General features: G+C 43.2%; 1 protein-coding gene across 8 annotated transcripts in view; it reads left to right on the top strand.

Moving 5' to 3' along the window:
* The window catches only part of GALK2 (galactokinase 2), a 626,364-nt gene that overhangs the window by 562,732 nt on the left and 44,062 nt on the right, over window positions 1-19,570 (top strand). For all 8 annotated transcript variants that reach the window (XM_056572234.1, XM_056572231.1, XM_056572232.1 and 5 more), the window contains one exon: window positions 4,814-5,015. In XM_056572234.1, coding sequence (XP_056428209.1) covers window positions 4,814-5,015 — 202 coding nt within the window. The remainder of the gene's footprint in view (window positions 1-4,813; window positions 5,016-19,570) is intronic.

Here is a 19,570-nt window from a genome sequence, read left to right as displayed (position 1 = left end):
AAGTTCACTTTTAAAGAGGTTTCCTATAAAGAGCAGTCATCATCCGAGTTATATTTAACCCCTTGGGGATGTAGGGTTTTTCAGTTTTTGCACTTTCGTTTTTTTCCTCCTAACATTTTAAAAATCATAACCCTTTCAATTTTGCACCCAAAAATCCATATGTGGCTTATTTTTTGCGCCACCAATTCTACTTTGTAATGCCATCAGTCATTTTACCCAAAAATCTACGGCGAAACGGAAAAAAAAATCATTGTGCGACAAAATTGAAAAAAAAAATTCCATTTTGTAATTTTTGGGGGCTTCCATTTCTACACAGTCCATTTTTCGGTAAAAATTATACCTTTTCTTTATTCTGTACGATTAAAATGATACCCTACTTATATAGGTTTGATTTTGTCGTACTTCTGGAAAAAATCATAACTACACGCAGGAAAATTTATACGTTTAAAATAGTCATCTTCTGACCCCTATAACTTTTTTTTATTTTTCTGCGCATAAAAAGTCACCAAAAATACGCTATTTTGGACTTTGGAATTTTTTTGCATGTACGCCATTTATCATGCGGTTTAATTTATGATATATTTTTATAATTCGGACATTTCCACACACGGCAATACCACATATGTTTATTTTTATTTACACAGGTTTTTTTTTAATTGTGAAAAGGGGGTGATTCAAACTTTTATTAGGGAAGGGGTTAAATGATCTTTATTCACTTTTTTTTCCACTTTTTTTTGCAGTGTTATAGCTCCCATAGGGGGCTATAAAACGGCAAACACTGATATTTTACACTGTTCAATGGTTTCTCATAGGAAACCATTGATCAATGATTCTACTGCTTGACTGCTCATGCCTGGATCTCAGGCAGTGAGCAGTCATTCGGCGATCGGACAGTGAGGAGGCAGGTAGGGACCCTTCAGCTGTCCTGTATGCTGTTCGGGATTTCACAGCGGTGATCCCGAACAGCTCCCTGAGCTAACCGGCAGTGCTTTACTTTCACTTTAGACGCGGCATTCAACTTTGAACGACGCGTCTAAAGGGTTAATAGCGCGCGGCACCGTGATCAATGCTGCGTGCTATTAGCTACGGGTCCTGGCCGTTGTTAGAGGTCGGGCCCGACCCGCTATGACGCGGGGCCATGGCGTGGCCCTGTGTTATAGACAGGGAGCAGGCTGAGGGCATATAGGTACGCCCTCCGTCCCCAAGGAGTTACTTAATCAGGACAACCCTTTCATTGGACCATGTTTCATCACCCTGAACTGTTGCACCGTTGCTACAGTACATTGCTCTATTTGCACCCCAACAAAGATAGTCTGTATGCAGAGTTTCTATACTTTTACTACATTCCCGCACCCTCAATGCAAGTCTATGGGAGGGGGCGTGATGGCCGTCACAACCCTTCCCATAGACTTGCATTGAGGGGGCAGAGCATGACGTCCTGATGGGGTGGGGCTATGATGTCACAAGCTCCAGGCTCCAGCATTCGGAACAGTTTGTTCCAAACGCTGAGCAGCGGAGTACTCTTTTAAGTGGTCTTGCAACACTTAATTACAGATTAGTTTTACAAGGTTATACAACTTTATTAGTTTTCTTTTACAAATCTAGTCAAGCATGTGATATTGGAACAATCTGTGTATTATATGCTGTTATCACTGCAGTCTTCTTCTCAGTTTACATTGATAAATACAGTATATGTAATAAGAAAAATACACTTATATAGTCTTTTACTAGAAAACGGAATTAACATTTCACGTGGGGTTTAAATACAGAATTGTTACCATTACTTTTGAACAAATGATGGACCATGGGTATAGCAAGATACACTCTTTGACAATGGTGCCAGGCAACAGTTGTTGGTAGAAGCAGAATATGCTTTGAATTATGGCAGTAGTCTATGTAAATATAAATTATCATATTTTCTCTTCTTCATTTTGGTGAAAGGTGGTAAGTTTACAAATAAATGGATTTAGGTAGCTGACAAAAACTGTTACTATCTGTCATTTAAAAAAAATAATTGACATGTCACACAGACATGTCAAAAGTTTTCATCAGTTCGGGTCTCGGTGCTGGGACCCAAAACGATCAGGAGAATGAGCAGCAGTACCATGCTTCACTCTCAGGCTCACAGCAATCTCTGTCTAGTTTTTTTTCTGGAAGGCTCCATAGAGTTATAGCTCTTTTCCATGCTCATTCTCCTGATCATTGGGGGAACGCAGTTCTGAGACCGATCAAACTTATAACATGTCTTTGTGACATGTCAAAAGGGTTTTTAACTGACAGGCACACTTTACATAATTGTTTGATATACATTTTTATATGTGACCCATGCCAGCTCTGACTTCAGAGGGAAAGAATGGTGGGACATATTCTTGTTTAAGAGTCACATATCCCAATATAAAATCATGTACTATATCTCCACAAAGCTAATTAGCTTAAAGTGAATTTTAGGCCTAACCTACCCTGTTCACTATGATACATTATAAAGACCAAATTATTGAAACACCAATTTTAAATATTGATTTCAGGTATTTTAGTAAGTCCCATTGCCACATTCGAATAAAATCAAATACCTAGCAATGGGCTTGTTGCATCATAGCATGGGATGGCCAAGCAGCTGCACTTAAAGGGGTTATCCACTATAAGGTGATTTTAGTACGTACCTGGCAGACAGTAATGGACATGCTTAGGAAGGATCTGCTCTTGTCTTGGGGCTAAATGGCTATGTCTCATGAGATTACCATAACACTGTGGTTAGCTTTTAGTGCACTGGTATTTCCTGTTTGACTTTTCTTTTTTTGACTACAAATCCCATAATTCCATTTTCCTCCCTCCCACACATCAGCCACCCCACCCATTGAAAGAGACAACAGTTATTTTGTATGCTCATAAAAATAAATATTGGAGTGAAAATCACAGAAGAATTGTGAGAAAACCGTCACACACAGGTAGAGACACTATATTATGAACTACACTAACTGTACAGCCCCTGTAGCATAGTCAAATAAAAAAAAATCGTGGAATGCCCCTTTAATAAACCATACCTTGCCAAGCAAAGCACCAAGTGTTAGGTGGACTAGTGTAAAGCACACTGCCTCTAAACTTTGGGGCAGTAGAGATTTGTGCTCTGGAATTGCCAAATCACAGTCTGATGGATGAGTCTGAGTTTGGAAAGTGCCGGTAAATATTACCTCACTGACTAAATTGTGCCAGCTGTAAAGTTTGGTAGAGAATAGAAAAGTTTTTCAGGGGAAAGGACTAGGACAATTAGTTCAAATGAAGGGACATCTTCCGCATATTAATCCATAAAGGCATAGTTGAGTGTGTTTGTTGTGGAAGAACCTGACTGGTCCCCACACAGAACCCTGATCTCAACCTCCTCAAACATCTATATATATATATAAAACTCAATGTGTGTGTATGTATGTATGTGTGTATGTTCCAGCATCATGTCCAAAGGGCTAAAGATATTAACATGAAACTTGGCACACATGTTACTTATATGTCAACAACAAACATAGGATAGGTGATTTAACCCTTACCCACCCCCATTTGCCAGGGGCAGGGTTTATGTTTAAAGTCCTATACAAGTCAATGGGAAATATATGTTACTGCATAACTTCCAAACGGCTGGAGATATTTCGATAATACATGTTACTTATATGTCCACTTAAAATATAGGATAGTTAATTTAACCCTTAACTACCCCCATTTGTGAGGGTCGGGGTTTAAAGTCCCATGCAAATCAATGGGAAATGTATTTTCCCACATAACTTCCGTACGGCTGGAGATATTTCAATACCTGGTACACATATTACTGGTCGGGATATGAGGACGGGATAGGAGGACGGGATAGGCGGACGGGATAGGAGGACTGGGATAGGAGGACTGGGATAGGAGGACTGGGATAGGAGGTCGGGATAGGAGGTCGAGATATGAGGACGGGATAGGAGGTCGAGATAGGAGGTCAGGATAGGAGGTCGAGATAGGAGGACGGGATATGAGGACGACATAGGAGGTCGAGATATGAGGTCAGGATAGGAGGTCGGGATAGGAGGACGGGATAGGAGGTCGAGATAGGAGGACGGGATAGGAGGTCGGGAAAGGAGGTCAGGATAGGTCGAGATAGGAGGACGGGATAGGAGGTCGACATGGGAGGTCGACATAGGAGGTCGAGATAGGAGGACGGGATGTGAGGTTGGGATATGAGGTTGGGATAGGAGGTCGGGATAGGAGGTCGGGATAGGAGGTCGGGATAGGAGGTTGGGATATGAGGACGGGATATGGGGTTGGGATATGACAACAATATATGCGGACAGGATATGAAGTCAAAAGCTTCCTCTTTTGTTTATTTTCCTCCCCAACAAGGATTAGGAAGGAAAAACCGGGCAACGCCGGGTACTCAGCTAGTCTTTGGAATAAAAATAGTGAGTGTAAGCCAGGCCTTCCTGTCCAAGATCAGTATCTTATCTCACAAATGCTTTTCTCAGACATATTCCAAAATCCTATAGAATATCTTACCAAAAGAGTTAAAGTGGTTATTACTGCAAAAATGGGACTAACCCCAAATTAATGCATATGAATTTATAATGTGATGTCCTATAAACTCTTGTAGTTGTAATGTGTAGGTGTCCTAATATTATCCATATAGTGTATTCTTATTAATAATACTCTCTTAGCAAACCTATCCTATTAAGGTGTAGTTATTGTATAGTTAATTGGGCAGTTTCATAAGTATTAATAGACATGTTAACAAACAAATATAGGTTAGTTCTCACCCTTACTTTTCTGTATTTTTCATTGTTTTTCACTTTAGTGTCCATCTTCAAACTGTACCAGAGAGCTAAGCACGTGTACAGTGAAGCCGCAAGAGTTCTGGCTTTTAAGAAAGTTTGTGATGAGGCACCTGCCAATGCTGTACAGCTGCTTGGAGACCTCATGAACCAGAGCCATGTGAGCTGCAGAGACATGTACGAATGCAGCTGCACTGAACTGGATCAGCTGGTGGACATCTGTCTGTAAGTTTTGACAACTACTCTGAAAAAAAGCTTTTGGCTTCCTGTTTGATTAGATGATGCAGTAATGACAATAGTTACCACAATTTCAACCCCTTTGGGGCCACAATTAGATTCTGACTATATATTTTTGGGCAGGTCACTTTAGTGTTGTAGAGTACTCATCGAGAGCATATGGTTAAATGTTAGAGAGCTATATTCTTTGAGGTTAACTACAATTTAAATCTTTTTAGCACATGTTCTTTCTGTAAAACACATGCAATTATGGATATATTTCAGTTTAATTTATATATAATTGATAATAGTTTCTATGAGTTTATACATTTTATTGTGTTAAAGGGGTATTCCAGGAAAAAACTTTTTTTTATATATCAACTGGCTCCAGAAAGTTAAACAGATTTGTGAATTACTTCTATTAAAAAATCTTAATCCTTTCAGTACTTATGAGCTTCTGAAGTTAAGGTTGTTCTTTTCTGTCTAAGTGCTCTCTGATGACACCTGTCTCGGGAAATGCCCAGTTTAGAAGCAAATCCCAATAGCAAACCTCTTCTAAACTGGGCGTTTCCCAAGACACGTGTCATCAGAGAGCACTTAGACAGGAAAGAACAACCTTAACTTCAGAAGCTCTTAAGTACTGAAAGGATTAAGATTTTTTAATAGAAGTAATTTACAAATCTGTTTAACTTTCTGGAGCCAGTTGATATATATAAAAAAACTTTTTCCTGGTATTCTAGTAAAGATTTTAAATGTATAACAAAACAACATGAATATTGAAGAAAAAAAAACATCAGACAGGAAAAGTACATCAAGAAGTACAGGATTACGGAAAAAATTTAAGAAGCAGCCAGATTAATACACAGAAATGAATATCAGGCTACCTTTCACTTAAGATATATCAAACCTATCAGTACATACATAAAAAAGTGTAACACCCACATAGCATTGTAGGACATATGCAAGGTTTTGGTGGTTTAGCAACCAAGATTTCCGTACAAAGACAGAGGCAGAATGGTACAGCCGAAAACAAAGCACACCGGCACCACCGCGCCCCAATGTTTTCATACCAATGTGTGGGTGAGATGGACACTAGACAAATCTTCTTTGTCCACTGAATTAAGTTTAGTAAAGAAAGTCACCGGGGGAAGCAGGAGGAGTTCCTGTACAAGAGTCATGGTAGGATATCCATTTTGAGAGTATTTATTCTTCCAAACCAAGAGAGACCTTTTTTATCATAAGAAGAAAAATCTTTTAGGGAGTGACCCAATGAAGCCTAATAATACGGCGCCCATTTCGAAGTATATCGACTGGCTGTTGCACCCGTTGCTAAGGGAGATACCCAGCCTCGTTAAAGACACCAACGAATTTCTCCTTACCTGGGAGGGTTTTAATTGGAAAGATAATCGCATGTTAGTGTCTCTCGACATTGATAGTCTTTATACGAGCATCCCCCAGAACAATGGAGTGGAGGCCATCAGAGAGTTTTTGAAATCTTCTGATAGGTCCATTAATTACATCGATTTTGTGTGCGAGGCACTAAATTAAATTTTGTCATGCAATTCTTTCAAGTTTGGGGAAAAATGGTTTGTTCAAACCTGGAGGAGTTGCTATGGGCTTGTACTGTAGCTATCCTGTATATCGCAATGTTTGAAAAACTTCATATTTTTTGTGAAACTAATCCATACTTGAAATTTATTGCATGTTATGGACGGTTTGTCGATGATATTTTCATTGTGTGGACAGGTACCGAAAATGATTTTTAACATTTGTTTCTCACTGAATTCCAATAACCAACTGAAGCTGAGATTTACATCTAAGATAGGTCCACTGGAACTGGTGTTTTTGGACATGCTCATGGTGATAGAAGATGGTAATCTTGTGACAAAAGGATATAGAAAACCCACAGCATGTAATTCCTTACTTCACTTTAAAAGCTATCACCTCGAGCATGTGAAATCTTCAGTCCCCTATGGACAATATTTGCGTCTGAAGCAAATAAATAGTAAAGAGAGCGAATATAAAAAACAGGCTCTAGAATTAAAAAAAGACTTAAAGGAGTACTCCGCCCCTAGACATCTTATCCCCTACCCAAAGGATAGGGGATAAGATGTCAGATTGCCGCGGTCCCGCTGCTGGGGAGCCCCGGGATCCCCGCTGCGGCACCGCGCTATCATTACAGCAAAGAGCGAGTTCGCTCTGTGCGTAATGACAGGCGATACAGGGGACGGAGCAGCGTGACGTCATGGCTCCGCCCCTCATCATGGCTCCGCCCCTCGGCCCGTCCCCTTAATGCAAGTCTATGGCAGGGGGCATGACGACCGCCACGCCCCTCCCATAGACTTGTATTGAAAGGGGCGGACCGTGATGTCACGAGGGGCGGAGCCGTGACGTAACGATGCTCCGGCCCCTGTGCTGCCCGTCATTTCGTGCAGAGCGATCCCGGGGCTCCCCAGCAGCGGGACTGCGGCGATCTGACATCTTATCCCCTATCCTTTGGATAGGGGATAAGATGTCTAGGGGCGGAGTACCCCTTTAAAATAAGAGGCTACCCAATCCCAGTTTTGGATAAAGCAATGAAGAGAGCAAACAAACAAGATAGAAAAAAACTACTGAGAGGGAGAAAAAATTGAAAAAACAATACTCGCCACTGCAATTTCAATCAAATAACTCTAAACACCTTAGTAAATTCCTTTTGTTTTTCTTTTTCCATTCAAAATCCATCTATAAAAATTGGTTTCTAATTCAAAACGATGTTGATCTAATGAACTATGCACAATCCAAACCATTGATAGCATATTAAAAATGAAAAAATCTTAAAAATGTTCTAGGTAGAAGTAGTCTCAAGACTAATTCTAATGAGAATTGGTTAAAAAGAACTATTACTCCGGGAATGCAAAGGTGCGGTTCTTGCAATTGGTGCGGTTTGCATTCCTGGAAAAAAATTTTACTATTGGGAGGCGTCCCGATTGTTTGGCATGATACAATCTGCTGTAGAACAAAATACTTAGTGTATGCAATAATTTGCCCTTGTAAAAGATTGTCCATTCTATAAAAACGAAAAAAGGGTCACCAAGATTAATCACTTATATCTTAGAAGACCAAGCAGGAAACATAAAAAATATCAAATTCCTAGGAATTGAAGTGGTTCCTGCAAAAGAAGGTGTGAACAGACACAAAGAGCTTCTTCAGTGCAAAGCAAGGTGGATCATTCAGACCGATGTTCGGGGAAACCTAGGTCTGAATGACCGCCTTAATATGAATTTGCTTGTGTAAACCTCTGCTTAGCTTTTTTACATTCTTATTATATATTTTTTATATTTTTCTTAGTTGAGGTTATTTCTGCACATCTAGTCTTTAAACAAGAGGTTTATGGTGTGAAAAGAAAAGAAACATTGTTTTTAATACTTTTATACAGACCCGACTATATTTGAGAGTTTGTAATGAATATTATGCCCGCTGTTTAGTAGTGCAGTGTTGATATACCTCCCCCTCTGACGTGACAAGTGTGAGTAGGTATTTACCTGGCCTCTCACGTCAGAGGAGGTGTGACCTGAAGTATATATCACAGCATATTATTTTCCCTTCTATTAAAATATATAACATTTATTGATATGGATTAAAAAGCAATAATATCCCATATCTATAGTGTGTAAATACGTGACCATAAAACCACCACCACTTTGATTCAAGGATTACTGATACCACACTAATAACTTCAGCGCAGATATTCAATTCTGTACCTTACTTGGTCAAAAAAAGATGATATGACTGATATTTACAGAAGTTGTGGTTCACACCTAATCATCAATGTTCCCCATGTGATGTTTTGTAAGAAAAATAATAGAAAGATCCTACTTTAAAATAGTTTCGACATGTTTCCCCCTATGATACTGGGGTTTCTCAAGGAACACAAATAGTTAAAGGGGTACTCCGCCCCTAGACATCTTATCCCCTATCCAAAGGATAGGGGATAAGATGTCAGATCGCCGGGGTCCCGCTGCTGGGGACCCCGGGGATCGCTGCTGCAGATCGCTCTGCACGTAATGACGGGCAATACAGGGGCCGGAGAATCGTCACTTCATGGCTCTGCCCCTCGTGACGTAACGGCCCACCCCCGTCAATACCAGTCTGTGGGAGGAGGCGTGGCGATCGTCACACCCCCTGCCATAGACTTGCATTAAGGGGACGGGCCGTGATGTCATGAGGGGCGGAGCCATGATGTCACGCTGCTTCGGCCCCTGTATCGCCCGTCATTACGTACAGAGCGAACTCGCTCTGTGCTGTAATGATGGCGGGATGCCGCAGCGGCGATCCCCGGGGTCCCCAGCAGCGGGACCGCGGCGATCTAACATCTTGTTTAACCTCTTCAGGACATTGGGCGTATGGATACGCCCTGCATTCCGAGTCCTTAAGGACCGAGGGCGTATCCATATGCCCGTGGGAATTCCGGTCCCCACCGCTAGCCGGTTGGGGACCGGAGCCGGATGCCTGCTGAAATCGTTAAGCAGGCATCGCGGCATATCGCCCAGGGGGGTCATTATGCCCCCCCCATGTCAGCGATGGCCGCAGATTGCTGGACAATTCAGCCCAGCGATCTGCGGTGATTCCGGGTCAATCGGGTCTCCAGTGACTCTGACTGCCCCGAACAGCCATAGCCAGCAGGGGTGAGGTGGCTTTGGTGCCACCTCACGATCGCCCTGATTCGTCGGCCGGTTTACCGGCTGACCAATCAGGGCACCTGCTGCGGGTGTCACTCCCGCAACCCGCTCCGCCCCTCTTCCGGAGGACGTGAGCGGGTACGGGAAGAAGACCCCGGGAGCTGGGGACCCCGATCCCCAGCGTCAATGTTGGGATCGGGGCCCCAGGAGCGGCGAGGGACTGACCTGTGTCCCGGAGCAGCAGTAGGAGGTGAGTGACAGCCTCCTGCTGTTGCTTAGCAACAGCTCCCAGCATGCAAAAAGGGCATGCTGGGAGCTGTAGTTATGCAACAGCAGGAGGCAGACCACCACAACTCCCAGCATTCCCTTATGGGCATGCTGGGACTTATAGTTATGCAACAGCTGGAGACACATTTTTAGGTCACAAACTCAGTGATACATAACCAGTGTGCCTACAGCTGTTGCAAAACTAAAACTCTCAGCATGTACAGTCTGTCAGCGCATGCTGGGAGTTGTAGTTTTGCAACAGCTGGATGTTCCCCCCCAATGTGAACGTACAGGGTACACTCACATGGGCGGAGGTTTACAGTAAGTATCTGGCTGCAAGTTTGAGCTGCGGCAAATCTTCTGCCGCAGCTCAAACTGCCAGCGAGAAACTACTGTGAACCCCCGCCCGTGTGACTATACCCTAAAAACACTACACTACACCAACCCAAAATAAAATGAAAAGTAAAAAACACTACATATACACATACTCCTACACATGCCCCCCTCCCCTCCCCAATAAAAATGAAAAACGTCTGGTACGCCACTGTTTCCAAAACGGAGCCTCCAGCTGTTGCAAAACAACTACTCCCAGTATTTCCGGACAGCCAATGACTGTCCAGGCATGCTGGGAGTTTAACAACAGCTGGAGGCACCCTGTTTGGGAATCACTGGTGTAGAATTCCCCTATGTCCACCCCTATGCAAGTCCCTAATTCAGGCCTCAAATGCGCATGGCGCTCTCACTTCGGAGCCCTGTTAGGGTCACATATGGGGTATCGCTGTACTCGGGAGAAATTGTGTTACAAATTTTGGGGGCTATTTTCTGCTTTTACCCTTTTTAAAAAGGTAAATTTTTTGGGAAAACAAGCATTTTAGGTAAAAATATATATATATTTTTTTTACATATGCAAAAGTCGTGAAACACCTGTGGGGTATAAAGGTTCACTTAACCCCTTGTTACGTTCCCTGAGGGGTCTAGTTTCCAAAATAGTATGCCATGTGTTTTTTTTTTTTGCTGTCCTGGCACCATAGGGGCTTCCTAAATGCGGCATGCCCCCAGAGCAAAATTTGCTTCCAAAAAGCCAAATGTGACTACTCCTCTTCTGAGACTTGTAGTGCGCCAGCAGAGCACTTTTCACCCCCATATGGGGTGTTTTCTGAATCGGGAGAAATTGGTCTTCAAATTTTGAGGGGTATTTTCTGCTATTACCCTTTTTAAAAATGTAAAATTTTTGGGAAAACAAGCATTTTAGGTGCAACATGCCCCCCCCAAAACCATTTCAGAAAAATGTTCTCTCCAAAATCCCCTTGTCGCCTCTTCCCTTCTGAGCCCTCTACTGCGCCCGCCGAACACTTTACATAGACATATGACATATGTGCTTACTCGAGAGAAATTGGGCCACAAATACAAGTAAAAATGTTCTCCTTTTACCACTTGCAAAAAATCTAAAATTGGATCTACAAGAACATGTGAGTGTAAAAAATGAAGATTTAGAATTTTCTCCTTTACTTTGCTGCTATTCCTGTGAAACACCTAAAGGGTTAAAACACTGACTTAATGTCATTTTGATGCAAACATAAAGTAGACATATTGTATATGTGAATCAGAAAAAATGTATTCGTAATATACATTTTGCTTACAAGCAGAAAGCTTCAAAGTTAGAAAAATTTTCAAATTTTTCATCAAATTTACGGATTTTTCACCAAGAAAGGATGCAAGTTACCACAAAAATTTACTACTATGTTAAAGTAGAATATGTCACGAAAAACATTCTCGGAATCAGAATGATAACTAAAAGCATTCCAGAGTAAGTAATGTTTAACCCCTTAACGACGCAGGACGTATATTTACGTCCTGCGCCGGCTCCCGCGATATGAAGCAGGATCGCGCCGCGATCCCGCATCATATCGCGTCGGTCTCGGCGCTCATCAACGGCCGGGACCCGCGGCTAATACCACACATCGCCGATCGCGGCGATGTGCGGTATTAACCCTTTAGAAGCGGCGGTCAAAGCTGACCGCCGGTTCTAAAGTGAAAGTGACCCGGCTGCTCAGTCGGGCTGTTCGGGACCGCCGCGGTGCCGCCGCGTCCCGAACAGCTTGCAGGACACCGGGAAGGCCCTTACCTGCCTCCTCGGTGTCCGATCGGCGAATGACTGCTCCGTGCCTGAGATCTAGGCAGGAGCAGTCAAGCGCCGATAACACTGATCACAGGCATGTTAATACACGCCTGTGATCTGTGTAAAAGATCAGTGTGTGCAGTGTTATAGGTCCCTATGGGACCTATAACACTGCAAAAAAAAGTGTTAATAAAGGTCATTTAACCCCTTCCCTAATAAAAGTTTGAATCACCCCCCTTTTCCCATAAAAAAAATAAAACAGTGTAAAAAAATAATTAAATAAACATATGTGGTATCGCCGCGTGCGTAAATGTCCGAACTATATAAATCGATCATTAATTAAACCGCATGGTCAATGGCGTACGCGCAAAAAAATTCCAAAGTCAAAAAAAGCGCATTTTTGGTCATTTTATATACCATTAAAAAATGAATAAAACGTGATCAAAAAGTATGATCAAAACAAAAATCATACCGATAAAAACTTCAGATCACGGCGCAAAAAATGAGTCCTCATACCACCCTGTATGTGGAAAAATAAAAAGTTATAGGGGTCAGAAGATGACATTTTTAAACGTATAAATTTTCCTGCATGTAGTTATGTTTTTTTCCAGAAGTGCGACAAAATCAAACCTATATAAGTAGGATATAATTTTAATCATACCGTATGGACCTACAGAATAAAAAGGTGTAATTTTTACCGAAATATGCACTGCGTACAAACGGAAGCCCCCAAAAGTTACAAAATGGCGTTTTTTCTTTGATTTTGTCGCACAATGATTTCTTTTTTCCATTTCGCCGTGCATTTTTGGGTAAAATTGCTAATGTCACTGCAAAGTAGAATTGGCGACGCAAAAATAAGCCATAATATGGATTTTTAGGTGGAAAATTGAAAGGGTTATGATTTTTAAAAGGTAAGAAGGAAAAAACGAAAGTGCAAAAACTGAAAAACCCTGAGTCCTTAAGGGGTTAAAGTGACAGTGGTCAGATGTGCAAAAAACGCTCTGGTCCTTAAGGCCAAAATGGGCTTGGTCCTTAAGGGTTTAATGTCCCCGATACGATGCCCGATACCTGCTGCCGCTCCACTGCCCTGTTCTCCTGTCCTCCGGGCCGCATCATGTCGTCCTATGGAGGAGCATGTGACACACACGTCACTCTGCCTTCTCCCCTGCGCCAAGCGTAACACTACGAAGGAAGCAGAGTGACGTGTATGTCACATGCTCCTCCATAGGACGACATGATGCGGACTGGAGGACGGGAGAACGAGGCAGTGGAGCGGCAGCACCCCACAGAGGAGGTGAGCTGCCTGCAAGGAGGGGGGCTTCTACTTATGTCTACCGGGGGGGGGCCCTGCTGCTGTTTAAATGGGGGGGCCCTGCTGCTGTGTAAAGGGGGGGCCCTGCTGCTGTCTAAAGGGGGGGCCCTGCTGCTGTCTAAAGGGGGGGCCCTGCTGCTGTCTAAAGGGGGGGGCCCTGCTGCTGTCTAAAGGGGTAGCCCTGCTGCTGTCTAAAGGGGTAGCCCTGCTGCTGTCTAAAGAGGGAGCCCTTCTGCCGTCTAAAGGGGGGGGCCCTGCTGCTGTCTAAAGGGGGGGCCCTGCTGCTGTCTAAAGGGGGGGCTGCTGCTGTCTAAAGGAGGGGGGGCGGCCCAGCTATTGTCTAAAGGGGGGGCTGCTGCTGTCTAAAGGGGGGCCCTGCTGCTGTTTAAATGGGGGCCCACTGTCTAAAGGGGGGCTGTGGTCTACAGGGGGCTGCTACTTATGTCTACAGGGGGGCTGCTACTTATGTCTACAGGGGGGCTGCTGTCTTCAAGGGGGCTGCTGCTAATGTCTGCAGGGGGATACTGCCTACTATTAAAGACACTCTTACAGCAAGTTAGTCACCTGCACTAACTTGAATTTACATGTAGATAGTGCAAGTGACCCTCTTTCTACCGATGCTCACCATGTGATCATTGTTCTCTCCTCCAATGCAAATTCCCTGTTCTGTCCAATGGAGAAGAGAGAAATCTTTGCGTACACTACAGCAGCCACCTCCATTGTACACAACAAGGAACCACATATCATACGGTAAGCAGCGTCAGAAACCGGGTCATCCTGCTGTCAGATTCCCTTTAAAATAGAAGTACTCGTACAGTAACCCCCCGACCTACGATGGCCCCAACATATGATAAAATGGACATACGATGGCCTCTCAGAGGCCATCGCATGTCAATGTCAGCATCGACATACGATGCTTTTATATGTCGTGGCCATCGCATTAACTGCTATCCGACAGCGCAAAATGCTTAAACTGCTGTCGGATAGCAGTTTAAGCATCCCTGGCAGGTTCGCTTACCTATTCCCGCTGCTCCGGGTCCACTTCGCGATCCTCCGGTGTCTTGCGCATCTTCTCCAGGGTCCGGGCCTTGCTTTCCGGCGTCGTTATTACGTCACTACGCACGCTGCGCCGGCGCAGCAGCGTAATAACGTCACCAGAAAGCGAGGCCCAGACCCTGCAGAAGATGCGCAAGACACCGGAGGATCGCGAAGAAGACACCGGGGCAGCGGGACAGCATCGGGAGCCCCTGGGACAGCTTCGGGAGCAGTGAGGACCTGGTCCGGAGCGACGGGGACAGGTGAGTACAGCTTCCTATACTTTACATTGCACGGATCCCTCAACATACGATGGATTCGACAAACGATGGGTCGTTTGGAACGAATTACCATCGTATGTTGAGGGACCACTGTACTTGGTATCGGCGAGTATTAGAATTAAAGTATCGGTACTCGTACTTGGTCTTAAAAAAAATGTTATCGGGACATCCCTAGTTTTAACGTAACTTTATTCTTTCATGAGTTATTTACAAGTTTCTGACCAGTTATAAAATGTGTTCAATGTGCTGCCCATTGTGTTGGATTGTCAATGCCACCCTCTTCTCCCACTCTTCACACACTGATAGCAACACCGCAGGAGAAATGCTAGCACAGGCTTCCAGTATCCGTAGTTTCAGGTGCTGCACATCTCGTATCTTCACAGAATAGACAATTGCCTTCAGATGACCCCAATGATAAAAGTCTAAGGGGGTCAGATCGGGAGACCTTGGGGGCCATTCAACTGGCCCACGACGACCAATCCACTTTCCAGGAAACTGTTCATCGGACCTAGCACGTTCCCTGAGTTTTTCCAGAAAGATGGTGCACCACCACATTATGGGTGTCAGGACCGAGCATTCCTAGATGAACAGTTTCCTGGAAAGTGGATTTGTCGTTGTGGGCCAGTTGAATGGCCCCCAAGGTCTCCCGATCTGACCCCCTTAGACATCTTTGGGATCATCTGAAGGCAATTGTCTATGCTATGAAGATACGAGATGTGCAGCACCTTAAACTACGCATACTGGAAGCCTGTGCTAGCATTTCTCCTGTGGTGTTGCTATCAGTGTGTGAATAGTGGGAAAAGAGGGTTGCATTGACAATCTAACACAATGGGCCGCACAATGAACACATTTAATAAGTGGTCAGAAACTTGTAAATAACTCATGATAGAATAAAGTCACGTTAAAACCAGTAACATCATTGTTTTTCTTGTGAAATTCCCAATAAGTTTGATGTATCACATGACCCTCTTCCTATTGAAAAAACAAAAGTTGGATTCAAAATGGCCGACTTGTATGTGTCCTGCATCTGTATACTGATCCGAGGAAGGGGGTGCCTCCCTCAAAACAAGTCAACCTTGTTTATTGTTTTTTATTCCAAATAAAACCTATCCAGTGTTTGTATACCTGCATCTCTGGTTCTGGTTTGTTACACTCCTCTTGGAGGAACTAGCAGTACCTTTTCAGGGGTCGTTTTTCCTCTCCACTTCATTCTCTCACCCACTACAATCAGGATTGGTTTAACCCACTCCTGGGACCCCGCATAGCAGCTGTTCTGGCATCTTCTGTAAACCCCACTTGGTGGGTTAAATGCAAGTTTTCCACTTGCTCCAGGTGAGCTAACTGTGCCCCACTTATGTTTTACATATTCTTTTTTACTTTTTTATTAAGTTTTTCAGTAATTTCAACAACAAAGGGCTACAATGAAATGGCAAGGTTGGGGGGGGGGGGAATACCCCACAAGGCAAGGAGTCTTGCTAACAACACATAACGGTATACATTATCAAAGCTAAAATATAACAGGAACACAGAACCCATAAATTTCTAGGTCCTTAAATAGAGACAAAGAACACTGCAGCACTCCGAAGTTAGATAGCAAAATCTTGAAAAAATGTATTCCATCATAGGTGCAAAGGCAACGTTTCGGCTGCAGGCATGCCGAAACGTTGCCTTTGTACCTATGGTGGAATAAATTTTTTCAAGATTTTGCTATCTAACTTCGGAGTGCTGCAGTGTTCTTTGTCTCTACCTGAAGTCTGGAGATCTGCAACCAAGGTCCCCCACTGAACTGCACCCACCACAGGCTCATTTCGTTTTTTGGTGTGCTGCTTTTTTTTTTAGGTCCTTAAATACCTATTTAAGGTAGGGGGAAGAGAAAGACAGGGAGAAAACACGTTTACAGAAAGAGAGGAAAAAAGAAAGAAGGAAGAAAAGAGGATAGATCCAGAAAGAGTACACAGGTCAGGGAGTCTGCCTATTGGTAAATCTGCCCCACGGGTCCCACACCGAGAGAAACTGTCAGATCTCTCGGATTCTAGCAATCATTTCACCTGCAGACTGGGGGGGGGGGGGGGGATGTCTGTTTCCAGTGCTTAGCAATCAGAGTCATACATAAAGAATATAAACGGCCGCTTGGCCAAGACTCTAGTAGATAAATGTAACAGAAATACCAATGGATCCAAGGGTACCACCACTTCTAGGACACTTTGTAGCAATCGCTGGACCGATTGCCAGAATGAAGTGATCAGTGGACAGGACTAAAATATGTGGAATATATCCCGTAAACCCTCTCTGCATCTCCAAAACTGTGGGGGAATGTCAGGGTTCAATTTATTTAGCAGGACCCAAGTGTGGTAGGAGAGAGTTGGGATTAATAGGTGCTAGCCATAGTTTTTCCAACTCCATCCATTTACTGAAGGCCTGGTAGGTCGACCTTGCAGCAAGGTGACGTAAATGCGTCGCCTAGTATTATTTGACGTCTGGCACTCCCAACCCCGCCTAAAGACGGCTCGCCATCATTACAGACATGGGGAGTCTATGCCTTTTAGCATCCACCATTAAGGTTTTAAGTGTTAATACACAAGGGCCTCCATGTCAGTCTCTTTTTTTTTTTTTTCTTATACCAGTGTGTACCATTACAGACATGCAGAGGGAACTTATTGGTGCCGATAATTCTTACCCTAGCCATGGGGTTTAAGTAGAGGGACATAACATTGTGTACAATTGGAGGTCCAAGGCCTATTTGTTTTAAAGTAAACAGAAGGAAGGATTAATGCACCTGTTCAGAGGCCTTCTCCACAATAACTGCAAGGAGGCAGAGGGGCCTTAACTGCCTTTTAGCTGGAAGACATCAAGTAAAGCGTTTATGGGTCACAGGCCTCTCAGCCTTTAACAAATACTACTTGGACTGTATGAATAAACTGAGCTAACAGTGTAGCCAAACTGTTCGCTAGCGTTCAGCTTGACCTCCACATTGATTATAGAGATGGGTCTGTAATTTGTTAAGATGGGAGGATCCTTCCCAGATTTCGGCAAGACACTGGTATGTGCCCCTAATAATTGAATTGTAAACGAGAAGGCCTCCAACAATGAATTAAAAACCTTGTTGAGTATAGGGGTAAGTTGGACCCCAAAATATTTATAAAAAGCAGGGATGAATCTCTTGGGTCCTGGTCTTTTGCCAGCAGGGGTATCATTTATAACTGCACTAACTTCTGGGTCAGTCCTCTCTAGTCCTCTCTAATCCCTCTATTTCTTTCAGAGCCAGGTAAACTGGCTTCAACTATTGTATAGAAGAGTAATATGAGCGCAAAAGTCGAAAATTACCTCAGTTATGTGTGTGTTGCTACCACCCCCACATTTAATTTACTGTCAAAGTTTGAGCCTTACCTAGGATGCAGCAGACTGAATAAGGGTTGACTGCATGATGTGTATACAGTATCTGTCATGGTTCCGTAAATTAGGTAGGCCCCCGGTTGATTTTAGTAGCTGGGGGCTTCCGCTTATAGGCGGCATATGTCATTCACTGTGGCTGTCTATGGGTTTTGGGGAGACCATAACAAAAATGGAAATAATGAATTTGACTGAAAGATATTGGAGCACTTTATCATTAAATATACCTGAAGATTCACTTTCCTCTAGAAGTTTAAACAGTTATTTTTGATGGGATACAAACATAGTTTTATCTGCCAATAAGCAAGAAGTTCACTGGACTTAAATGCCGCAAGCAGCTGTGACCAAACCCCCCCCCCCCCCCCCGTCCATGCAATTCTATGGAATAGCCAGAGATACACTAGTGCTGTATCTTCGGCTCTTCTATAGAGATGCATGGAGGGGGGGCAGTCGGCCACAGCTTCCTGCCATGGTCCACACACTTCATTCATGCAGAGAGCCATGTAGTCGGGCGGAAGATTTTGGTGGGTGATCCCATCAGTCGGATAGCTCCTTTTGGACTTACTTTAAACTTGTTGCTTGGCTTGTACTCCTGCTGACCAGTGTTGGTGTTCAGCACATATATTTGGTGTTACTGCAAGTACATATTGAGGGACATTTATCAATGTTTGCTTATGTATTCTTTTTTTTAGTAATTTTTTCCTTACTTTTTTTTTGCTTATGTGCGACGTATTTATCAACTGCTTTCAGCCTGTTGATAATTTTCTTTCACGTAAGCAATTTTTCCTTGTTTACTTTGGTAGTAGCTTTTTCTGCTCCATGTTTGAGCTGGAGTAAATTTAGTCAATTTTTAACGCTGTTGCGACTTTTTTTTGCGCAGTTGCGACTGTCGCAGTTAATAAATACCTGACTACCCGTAGTCCATTTTAAAATTATTACTACATAGTAAATTTTAGGAAAACTTGCTTTTCTCGCTTTCCAGTCAAAATGTCGCACGAAAAATCGTGTAGTCGCAGTTGCGACAATTTTGCGACAATTATAGTAAAGAAAACCTGACTAAACCCGTTGATAAATGTCCATAATTGTGATTATGCCACGCTTGGGATATGTCCACAATGTCTTGAGTGCAACCACCCAAAAGCCATGACAGAGACAGTATGTTTGCACAAATGTTTGGTGTGGCTACTACACAGAACCCCCAGCAAGTGGAATATAAAGATTTACTGCACCTTCTGAAAAGGTATAAATTATGCCCCATCTTGTTATTTTAACTTATTCCGAACCCTTATAGATTAAAAAAAAAATGTCAGATCCTCACAAACACCATTTCTTTTCTGATTTTTCCAATGTTTCTGCTGATTTATCTGACACTAATTATACCAATGTCACTTATATTGATAATACAAATGGGATGTCTGATTTTCAGGAGCAAGTGCCACAAACTGCTTTGTTAGATATTTTTAGAAAAAGCATAAGTAAGGACTATTTTCCAGTTCAGG

The sequence above is a fragment of the Hyla sarda genome, chromosome 4 (assembly GCF_029499605.1).
Source record: "Hyla sarda isolate aHylSar1 chromosome 4, aHylSar1.hap1, whole genome shotgun sequence".
NCBI lineage: Eukaryota > Metazoa > Chordata > Amphibia > Anura > Hylidae > Hyla > Hyla sarda.
The sequence above is the reverse complement of the archived record's forward strand: the minus strand, read 5'-3'. Positions and strand labels throughout refer to the sequence as shown.